Genomic DNA, 11735 nt, shown 5'->3' on the forward strand with positions numbered 1-11735 from the left:
AACTAGTTTTATAAGACCTTAACCATACTCTTTTAATGTAAGGTAAAAAATGACTGAGAAAACAAACACATCACAAACTTCCTTTAATGATGCATCCAATTATCTACAAGCAATACCACAACTTAAAACATATAGACCAAATGCAATATACATTTAAAGAATGCGCGCAGTTACTGAAAGCTATAGCCCAGAACATATGAAAGAATGAGAATATCATAAAAACTACCAGAATTGATATAATCGGTCACTACAATTCCATTGTACTGGATTTGGAGTAGTAACGTCAAGTACTAAAGGGGTAAGATTTGATGTAGTGCAATACGTAGGGATGCAATTAGGGGGTCGAAAATCTCTCTTTCAAAGAATGACAATAATTTGAAATCGTACCCTTTACCAATAAATCTATTAAGGACAGTCTATAAACCAATCGGATTTTATTTAAAGAATGTGCTTTATAGACTATTACCGTTGAAAAAAAAACGGGCGAGCAATACCATTTTAAATTAAGAACCTGCAAGTGCTATTATATTATTATATTTTTGTATTAAAGTTTTGTAAAGGTGGAAAAACTTACTTTTTAGAAGTTTGTGATATCGATACCCCTGGTGCATAAGCTTTTCTGTAAGGAATTTATTGTGTTATTAAACCTGACACTTCGTTACAGATACGAGCAAAACGGGCCAGTTGTAGATGTATATAAGAGGGTGCTTCGGAAATATCACCATCTAGGAATGGGAAATTAACAACAGGAAAATCTAAATCATGTCTTTTGTCATAAATTTTAGTATTGTAATTGCCGTTTCTAACTTAATATCTGAATCCAGAAAAAAGTGCACGAGTGCTATGTATTATTGTTAGACTTTGTCAACTAAGTTTCCTTGAACATATTTTTTCGAAATTTAAATTATTTACGGCCAAAATATCAAGATATGTAGAAGTATCATTGAAGAGTAATTAAGGGAACCAAGATTCTAGCAGAAATCAAAGAAATGCAATCCAGGGATAAGACTAAGTAGGAAAATCAGACACAAGCAACAATAAACATGAAATAACCAAAATAACACGCACAAAGGATCAAAAATAAATGAGAAACTCTGACTCCACTAAAAGCCGGGAGCATGGGCCAGGTGCACCGGTAGGATAAGCGTCCTCTGCTTTTCTAGAAACACCCGCCGAGTTGATAATGAAAATTCATGCAACAGATCCCGTTTCGACGGATCTACACTTCTTTCAAAAACATAACACATGGCAAACAATTTTGATACATTTTTTTTAACGCCACTAAGTCATCAGTATTTAGCCAATCGGGAAACAGAATTATGATCAGGTGACTTACGTTGCCTAAGAAGAGCGTCTTTAAGGTCAAGGGGTAAAGATAACAGGTTTTTTTACGTAGTTATTTCGGTGCAATGAAACAAAAGTTAAACATAACCTTAATTGATTATAAAGCCTTCGTTATCACAAGAAAAGCTTGACAACTAACTTACCTATCGGTTCAATGCTAATCTAAGTTGATTAGCGTTTCAAAGTTCATTGAAACTTCGTACGCACTAAGCGTGCATTATTTGTGTAAATATAATTAAATTTTGATAAAATACACATATATTACACTTAATTGAACCAAAATGACGTTGTGTGGTTCATTAGTATTTGCAGACATTGTCTATTCAGGTATGCATGCAGTTTTCTTTTTCTTTTTATACATATTTTTTTCATCTCTCCTTGAATAATGATTTGTCATTTTATGTCAAGAGTCGTTTAACAAACCGTTTAGCAATAAGATAAGTAAACACATTTTTCTTGAATACTTAAAATTTGGAATGTATTTAGTTACTCATTATTTATTTGAACGGAAATGTTCTCATCGAACATTGCCTAAGTCGAATTCATTTCAAAAGAAATATGGCTTGTCCGTAGTCATTTTTATCGAATATTCACTAAACCAATCAATAACTTTTAACAAATAACCAAAAATATATATATTCATAGATATTGAATAGCAAATAATCCTAATAAATAAGTCGTAACAAATACTCATTAAATAACAAATCCAAATGTTCCTCCATGGCTTCCCTAATACGGTTTATCGGGGCACCGAAAACAAAACTGTAAAGCAATAAGATGCGTGTCAGTCTTTGGCTACAAGCTACGGGGTTTCAACAATCTTTTTATCCTCGTGTTATATTACCCCGTCACATTGTCAAGCCAGAGAAATGAACGTGCATAGATCGATAATATAAGTCAAGTAGTGGATGGCGTTAAGGATCGTGAACCACCAATTAGGAGTTTTTCAGTTCAAATTTGTTACTTTTTTCAACAATTAAAGCAATACTGGAACTTTTACAAACAAAGCAAGGGTGTCTCTAAAAAAATCACTATTTACAAAAGACGTATTTTTTTCTCAAAACAATCTAATGCAGCTTTGTATAATCTTACGAAGCGTCTACTGATTTTGTTTTGCACTATCGAAGTTTTGATAAACCTTTGATACTTTTATGTTCCTACTTGAACCACTTCACACAGAAGTAGGATACATATAATCAACTTACTTTCTGAAAAACGACTGTCTAAATAAACTAGGTCAGTTAACACTCCTATTGTGTCAGGATTAATAGAAGCAGCCCAATGGCTCTCAGAAAAAAATGTGTTAACTTTTCTGCGTTTATCGTCAATGTGTATTATGTCTTGAAGAAATCTCCAGATTACTCGGGTCTTTTTATTCATCAACAGGAATGGCGATGACAAGTTTAAATGAATTAACAATAATGTCAACAGATACAACCGAAGGAACTGAAACAACACCAATGACAAAAAATTCAACTGAAACAACACCAATGACAACAAATTCAACTGAAACAACAGTAACATCCGACTCAACGACTACCGAACATCATCAAACTGTGTCAACTGAACAACAAAACAATTCAATATCAACATCAACAGCAAGTATTCCGTCTGATGCTACAACCATGACATTGTCGTCGATAAAACCAACTACTTCCCTATTGACGACGATTACAGACTCGTTCACAACTGTGCAAGAAAATCCGACAACAAAGAACTCGCATCCACATGAGTCAAGTTTTAGTGGGGTATCGTTTGGTATAGGCATTTGCGTTGGTATAATTGCAACTATGTTGTCATTAATATTAGTGATGGTATATTTCAGAAGAAGTCAGCCATATGAAAGGCTATCAAACAACTTATCTTCACCGTCAATCAATATTTTGAAAACTGAATAAAAGATCTGATATCAAGTTTTCTTTTTGTGTTGCCTTGAAATAATGATACAGATAAATAAATTCACGTCATATAATTTACCATGCTAACAAAATGTACGTTGAATGAAATTTCCTAGACAAAATCTGACGCCCAACACAAACGTAAGTCTAGGTTGTGACGAGAGAATAGTCGTTCAAGTTTCATTATAAATACATAACGACACATTTCTGTAAGCTTTTGTATGCGAGGAACAAAGATGCTAAGTAAACAAAAGACCTTCAATTCCAATTGTTATTTAACCCCAAAGAAGATCTTATTTGCTTTTGACAGGGTTTATATATTCTTCTTCAACGTCGGTATATCCTTATTCCAGTTTGTCCGATAGTCACGTTTTGGTGCATGGCATTAAAATAATCACACAACATAGTCTGTAAAAACTCAATAGGATAACTGCTTGATCATATATTGATGTTTCACTTTTTGTAGTTTTTAAATAAATATCGTTCTAGGTTTCCGCTTGGTATCAAAGAAGCATTCTACCAAACTAACTCAATGTGAACTATGTTCATTTAACCTTGGATCTTGCATTAAAGTACCAACTATTTTATTAGTGAAGAAAAGGGGAGGGCTGGGAATTTTTTAACCATTCAAAATTTTAGAAAAAGAATATTTTATCTAGCCACGGACAGAAAAATGAATTTTTCAATGTTTTTCCCGTTACTTAACAATGAAGATTTTCTAAATAAACATTAACTCTGGCTGCTGATAAAAAAATGAAAAAAAAAATCTAACTCAACCAGAAATCCAAGGCCCCTGAACAGAAAATGGTCTGACTGTGATGACACTCTTTCGCATAGAAAAATCAAAAACGTAATAGTCATAGGTTTCCATGGAAATATGAAGAAAAAAGGTCGCAGCTAAATGTCGATAATAATAGTACACTTCGATCGTTATCAGTTGTCGTTGTCTGTATTTGCTTGCGACGTTTGCGCGTCGTTGGTATCACAGATGATTTAACTTATCTGATATACCTGGCTAATCTGAAGATTTATGCTCTTTAAAATGAATTTTTTTTTTTTTTTTTTTTAAAAAGGGGTTTTCAACTGTTCTGTGATAAAAGATTAAGAACGAAATCTTAGAGACAAAATGAAGATGGGTTATTTCTTGTTGATAATTCTAATTATCCTTCAAGGTATGATTTTTTATGTTTCTATATATTGATTCAGATATATAAATTTATGAATTTTACAATCTTTTACAATCAATTTACATACGGTTGATATTATAAGTACTCATTCCCCTATTTGAGACAGGGAAATGAAGTACCTTAACAGAAGTCAAACTTCGAGAACACTGAACGGCGTAATGACTAAATTTGTATATAACATTTCTCTATGATTTTGCGAGCATCAAAAACTTTACAAAAATGTATCTTTTTAACTTTTTCAATTTAAATATTGTGTTATGGGGTGTGGACCAATCGGTACCGATACATAAATCGCTAGAATTTGAAGTTCCGTAAAAATATATTTCGTGAGTACATTATACACCAACACGCGAAGAGAATTTTCTCTTGGCAATTATTTTTTTTTCTTTAGGGTATACTAGATATGGAACTGTTATTGGTAGAGCTCTTTGTTGTAATTGAAAAAACGACAGCAAATTTTCCTCTATTTCGTCTCAATCTCCAAAAAAATGCAATTCACATTGCAACATAAATTCACCATTTATTCTGCTTAAATGGAAAGATACATGTATCATGGAAATTTGAATAGGCTGTTTATAGCAATTTCTGATTCAGTTTTTGGTGCTTTTATATCGCTTACTTCTGGTTTTCTTCAAAATTTTAATATGAACCGAACGTAAAAACAAAACGGGACTGTTTCTGTCTAAATTTTAAAATTTGTCAGAAGAATTGGGTCAATGTACAACGACACGTGAATCCAATGAACAAAAAAATCAAACGCAAAAGTCAACCATAACCATTGAAACAACCCCAACAAAAGTGGAGTCTACCATGACCATTGAAATAAGTCCAACAAAAGTGGACTCAACAGTATCTACAGAAATGACAACAAATATGAAGAACACAACTGCAAGAACAGACTCATCGCTCACTAGACAGACGCGGATTATGTCAACAGAGCACCTAACATCTTTAATGGCAACAGCAAGAAGTAATAGTTCATCGAATAGTGACGAGACTACAAGTATGTGTAAATTGTTGAATCTGGTAGTTATTAGGTCTTATTTTCCTTGTGGTCAAGACAGATTCCCACTGTATTGCTTATTCGGTGCGCTGATTTATGTTGATATTGTTTTATGGTTCCACTGGATTAATATGGCATATACAAAGTGATTAATAGTTAATGTCAAAGCATTTGGTATGACTCGATTTATGATTGCAGATTGCACCCTTACCACTAGTCCGTACATACATACTGTATACAGTGAAATTTGTCTAATCCGACACCCCATGGTTTCGTAGGAAAATGTTGGATTGGACAGAAAGTCGGTTTATTCAGGTTTTAGTAGCATTTTTTTTTTATAAATTAGACAGAAGGTGATTCATGCATGTCAAAAACCTACTGATTTCAGTTTTATTTCTTGTTCAGAAACAGTTACTGGTCACATAACAATCTTAGTTTTTCATTTGGGAGTTGCGCTTTTGAGAAAAAAAAATGAATAGACTGTACATGAAAGTGGCACTTTGCAAGAGTTATCTACCTTGATTTGGTTTCATTTGGTTGATTTAAATGGGAGATGAATGTATGACTGTCTAATAATTGAAGATCTGAATGCATAAATGATTATAGTTTTGTGAAAGTATAGCATATGTATACTAAAAAATGCATCATTTGTTTGGTAGGTTTTTCTTCAGGATGAATACTTTACCATTGGCAGTATCTGAATTTTATGTAGACTGGTACCTAACATTTTAAGGAAATTTTTGAAATATATATCTGCATATATGTATTAGTTGGGATTGCTATCTTTCAAAAGTGACATTTTGTCGACGTGACGTGTTCAGAGCCTCTTGAATCTGATCATTGTTTTTTTAATGACACACTTAGTATACCCCGGTTTGGTAGATCCACCTTGACATACTCAGTATCCCCCAGTTTGGTAGATCCACCTTCAGATACATTTTACATGCTCGTTCTTTTCTACATGTTATCTTTATCAATTTATGGGTAATATCTATCTATTGTACATATAAGTACAAACCTGGCTCGCCTATCATTACAAAGTTCACATTGCATTTTACATCTTCTTCTTCAATCTGGACAGATATCAGCCATGAAGCAGTATGGCATTTTGGTTCTACTTGTAATTTTTATAAATGGTAAGCACATTAAATGCTTTCGACATTAAGTCTAAAAGTTAAATCGTTCATGTATTCACATACACTTTCGTTTAAAAAAAACTGGCTGCTCTGTATTTATAAGGCACTCTTAGTAGCATTTCAGTAGGCTGCTCTTTTTAGCTAAAACACCGATGGCATTGGCGGATCCAGGGGGTCCGGAATTTGAACCTCTCTTCTAGGATTTTTTATGTTAATTTCTTGCAAAATGTTGGTAAAAAAAACATAAAATAGCCTAGAACCCCGCCATTTTCTGCCCCTACCTATTTCAAAATGGCGCCTGGATGATATATATACATAGATGTTGTTTTTTATTGTATGCTGATATTGGAGCATTACTTGCATTTGTCAGTTGTGAAAGTGTAAGCATGAACCTTTCATTTCTTTCAATATATTCAAAAGCATCGAATCAGGTTATAATATATGTGGTACTAAGTCAATTCCAGTGTTTAATGAGGTACAATCTACCAAATGCTTAAAATCTAAAATGTATTTAAACAATAAATATATAATGGTGCGTACTCGAATTTTTATGAAAAAAAATCGGTGACCGGTAATGCGTTGCTTTGAAAACTTTACTTGAGGTCAATTAATATCTGAGTATTCGATCCTGATAAAGAAAGAATGAAATGCCAATTCAGCTATATTTATTTTTTTCCAGATATGTTCCACGGCTATCACAAATATTAGTTTTAACAGATTAGTTAGATTTGTCTAGTGTTAAGTAGCAGTCCAACTAAGAATCATGCACTGGGTGATTTATCGATGTCAGACATTAGAACCAAATTGACTTGCAATATGTAGGATTTAATGGAAAAACAATAATTAATATTAAAAAAATGAAAAATGTTTTCACCGTAACCATAGCAACGACCATTCCTTAGCAACCACAAGTTTTGGGCCTAAAAAACACAAACATATCACAATTTGAATGTATTTTTTTTGTATCTAATGGTGGAAATTTGTCAAACTACATAATTATATTAATGAAGTATGTCTTATAGACAACAATTTACAATAAAGTACAAAGCAATCAGATTGGTTTAGATCTGGTTACCATAGCAACCAAAATTCTTAATTTTTGACAATTTGAAATGTACGAAAATAGGCTATGTTCGGACCCGTTTTGCTAACAAGAGCAAGAAGATATTAATTAAATGTATGCATGGATGTGTAGTAGGTGCTCTCCACTGAAACATATAAACAAAAATATATATATGTAGTATATCTTTGTTTTTTGCTCATCTGCACCCAAAATCACCCCCTATAAGAACTTTTCTTCTTAACGTTTTTCATACAAATTTTGTACAGACCATAACTTGTTTGTCTTTTGACCTAGACTTCTAATATTTGGTATGTTGGTATATCCTCTCAGGGTAGATTGTTGCATACCAGAGTGGTAGACTTTTGACCTTGACCTTCAACCTCAAGGTCAAATAACATACAAATTTTGGCAAAATACGATATATAATTTTATCTGCCATTATTATTTGGTCTTTTTACTTATATACATGATCTTTGGCATTTAAGTATATCACACCAAGGTAGGGATTAATGTTTTAGGTGGGTGACCTTTGACCTTGACCTTTGGCCCCGAGGACAAATAACTTAAAAGTTTTGGCAAAATACCATAAAAACTTTGTCTTGGCCATATTGTTTTTTGTCTTTTTACCAAGATATCTGATTTTCGGTATGTAAGTAAATCACATTAAGGTAGAGTGTAGTGTTCAAGATAGGAACTTTTGACCTTGGCCTTCGACTCCAAGATCAAATGACATACAAGATTTTGGCCAAATACCAGACAAAAATTTGTCTGGGCTAAAATTGTTTTGTCTTTTCAATTAGACATCTGATATTTGGTATGGGATTATAAAACCTGAAGGCCAGGCACCACATACTAGGGTGGTTGACATTAAAACTTGACTTTTGACCTCATGTTCAAATAACATACCAAAGTTTGTCGCCATTCATACAAAATTTGTCCATACCATAACGCTTTTTGTCTTTTTGACCTAGACTTCTAATATTTAGTATGTTGGTATATCCTCTCAAGGTGGAGTGTTGCGTACCAGAATAGATGAAATTTTACCTGAATTTTACCTGTCAACCTCATGGTCAAATAAGATACACATTTTGGCAAATACCACCAAAGTTTCGCCTGTGCCATAACTTTTTTGCCTTTTTGACATTTGGTATGTGTGTATTTCACGCCAAGGTTGAGTGTCATGTACCAATTAAGGTGTGTGACTTTTGAACATGACCTTTGACCTTATGGTCAAATGACATACACAAATTTGGCTTAAGTTCATGACTGATTTCATGCAATATTTCACTTCACAGTATGTCATAATTGTAAAGTTGTAAAGAATCACTTGCCCTTTATCACCTGATTGTGCGTAACTCCAGTAGCAGTACTAATCTTTTACATCTGTTATGGAATATGGGTTCTCTTAATTTCAAAGGAGAACTCTGAGCTTAAATAATTATACCCCACGCAATGCAGTTGCGCAGAGTAAAATGTGTATGGCCCGTTCACGATGTGATTTACTTAATTGTCGAACAGGTCAGATATCTAAGTAAAAAGACCAAAATGTAATGACACAGAAAAAATGGTGTATTGTATTTGCCAAAATTTGTATGTTATTTGACCTTGATATAAAGGTCAAGGTCAAAGGTCACCCACTCTAGTACGCGACACTGCCCGGAGAGGATATACCAACATACCAAATATTTGAAGTCTAGGTCAAAAGACAAAAAAGTTATGATCTGGACAAAGTTTGTATAAAAAGCGTAAAGAAGAAAAGTCTTTATGGGGGTGATTTAAGGCCCAAATGAGCAAAAAACAAAGATATGCTACATATTTTTATTTTTGATATGTTTCAATGGAGAGCATCTACTACACATCCATGCATACATTTGGATAATATCTTTTTGCTCTAGTTAGCAAAACGGGTCTAAACATAGCCTATTTTCGTATATTTCAAATTGTCAGAAATTAAGAATTTTGGTTGCTATGGTAACCAGATCTTAACCAATCAGATTAATTGCTTTGTACTTTATTGTAAATTGTTTTCCATAATACACACTTCATTAATATAATTATTTAGTATGGTAAATTTCCACCATTAGATATAAAAAATACATACAAATTGTGACATTTTTGTGATTATTAGGCCCTAAATTGGTGGTTGCTAAGGAGTGGTTGTTGCTATGGTAACGGTGTAAACATTTTTCATTTTTTTTCATTTTATTCATTGTTTTTCTGATATATCCAACTGATTTAAAGTCAATTTGTATAAATTATCTGACATCGATAAATCACTTTCAGTGAAATTTGCATGATTCTTAGGCGGACTGCTACTTAATTTTTCCCATGCCATTTCACGTATTTTTAGTTTTCTTTCGAGCGTCTTGTTTTGTTTTCCTGATTTTCAGTTTTGCTTTGTAATTATATTTTATTTTGTAGTTGACATTTGTGTAAGTGAATCGTCTCTGTATCCTGTTAAAAATATTTGCTATGTTATTAAGTTTTGAATTGTCCTCATCAGTTGATACTCTGACATACATGTACCTTCACTTTTTCAACAAACAAATGAAAAGCAAGTTTATGCAATGCGTAAGGTCTCGCTAACCACTCCTAACGTTTCCATTACTTTACATGTTAAAAAGTAATTTTCTAAGTTTCACTGTGAATTCCCAGGACAAAGGACATCTTAAAGTTGCATACCATTGCGAAGCTTGGAAAATTAGGTTCCAAAATTATTATGCTAATGGTACGATGATTGTAGAAATTCTTCACAAAATTTACTTGAATAAATAATACTGAAAATCCACATTTTTACATTTGCTAACTGACAGCATGGAGGCAAATTACTCACACATGTAAATAATATTCATACACTTTTGTAGTAAATTACAGATTAAAGTACACATTATCAGCTTTATTTCGGCTACTTTTGATCAGAATACACACAAATAATGCACTTAAAATGCATAGGTCTAGGTTCAGTGTATTTTTGGTACTACATAAGGGGGTAGGCATTTGACCCGGATCTCAAAGATCTTAATCTGGTATCATTTATTTTAAATTCAAATAACATGACATGTTTATATATATTTGTCCAGTCATTATTTTTAGAGATATTTAGCTGATCAATGTTTTATTATTTAGTGTCGCATTCTAACCAAGCGACTACGAGCTCGAAAACTTCACAACAGACGTCGGAACAAGCATCATCTTTAAAACCACAAACCACAGAGCCAAGTGTCGTAACTGCAGACGGTCAGACAACGAACCAAAATCCAGGCATCACAGGAACACACGTTTCTAGTACAAATAATACAACACCCTCTCATTCGAGTGCCAAAACGTCGACGCCAGATAATAGTGGAAATTCTTTCGTCAACTTAAAGATCTATAGAACCAGTATAATCGCCAGCGTATTAGCTGTTTTAGTGTCAAAAATCATAAGTGCGGTCTGAAAATGATTTTTAAATAACATAATTGATCAAGTTAGAAAACAGTGTTAAATATTGAAAACAGTACATGACGATTTAAACAATATCAAATTTATCGATATGTAAATAAAACAGAAAATGTTGATGTATGGCGTGATATCAATTTGCGCCTTGGGTTGTCATATTCGGAAATGATTGTACAAATTCACAAACATTGATCTTATTCATTATGAAGAAAATCACGTTTGACTTGGTGACATCGACTTTATTAAATGAAATAAAGATCTGGAATTGAAGGAGCAATTAACAAAAAAATAAACATAAGTTTCCATGCGCGAATACACACAGTGATTCGTTCTTTATAAAACAATACTAAAATACTTTAATAGAAAAAGAACGGAGTAATCAAGGTAACCAAGATTCTAGCGGAAATCAAAATAATATAATCCAGGGACAAAGACCAGACATGGAGAACAGACACACACAACAAAGAACATAAAGTAACTAAAATAACGCATACAAAGTAACAAATGTGAATGAGCAACTCGGACTCCACTAAAAACTGGGAGCATGGACCAGGAGCAGCGGTAGGGTAAGTGCCCTCAGCTTTTCTACAAACACCCGCCGAGTTGCTCATAAAAAGTCAAAACCAGGGTAGACGAAAGTGGAAAGGAAAACTATGACATGTAGA

At 33.1% G+C, this 11735-nt stretch overlaps 1 protein-coding gene across 5 annotated transcripts; it reads left to right on the forward strand.

Moving 5' to 3' along the window:
• Nucleotides 1–1514: 1514 nt before the first annotated feature.
• On the forward strand, nucleotides 1515–11189 carry LOC148614277 (uncharacterized). Of its 5 annotated transcripts, XM_088588299.1 has the most exons (4): nucleotides 1655–1671; nucleotides 4316–4414; nucleotides 5133–5432; nucleotides 10758–11189. In XM_088588299.1, exons 2-4 carry the CDS (start codon nucleotides 4369–4371, stop codon nucleotides 11066–11068), a joined length of 657 nt encoding a protein of 218 aa, XP_088444425.1. In that variant the 5' UTR covers nucleotides 1655–1671; nucleotides 4316–4368; the 3' UTR covers nucleotides 11069–11189. The 5 variants fall into 5 exon arrangements, 4 of the variants coding, with proteins under 4 accessions (XP_088444428.1, XP_088444427.1, XP_088444425.1 ...); XM_088588302.1 differs by lacking the exons at nucleotides 4316–4414; nucleotides 5133–5432; nucleotides 10758–11189 and adding exons at nucleotides 2731–2812; nucleotides 2843–3257 and having other exon boundaries at nucleotides 1515–1671; XM_088588300.1 differs by lacking the exon at nucleotides 1655–1671 and having other exon boundaries at nucleotides 4310–4414; nucleotides 5136–5432.
• Nucleotides 11190–11735: the final 546 nt, after the last annotated feature.

The sequence above is a fragment of the Perna viridis genome, chromosome 6, assembly GCF_037379345.1.
Source record: "Perna viridis isolate PV_CMFRI_1.1 ecotype Kerala chromosome 6, ASM3737934v1, whole genome shotgun sequence".
Taxonomy (NCBI): Eukaryota; Metazoa; Mollusca; class Bivalvia; order Mytilida; family Mytilidae; genus Perna; species Perna viridis.

Excerpts from the sequence above, each read along its gene's own strand:
- LOC148614277 (XM_088588299.1), top strand. The coding sequence starts at position 4,369 with ATGAAGATGGGTTATTTCTTGTTGATAATTCTAATTATCCTTCAAG. Across the intron at positions 4,415-5,132 it reads AATTCTAATTATCCTTCAAG|AAGAATTGGGTCAATGTACA; the intron begins GTATGATTTTTT and ends AAAATTTGTCAG. Across the intron at positions 5,433-10,757 it reads GAATAGTGACGAGACTACAA|TGTCGCATTCTAACCAAGCG; the intron begins GTATGTGTAAAT and ends TTTATTATTTAG.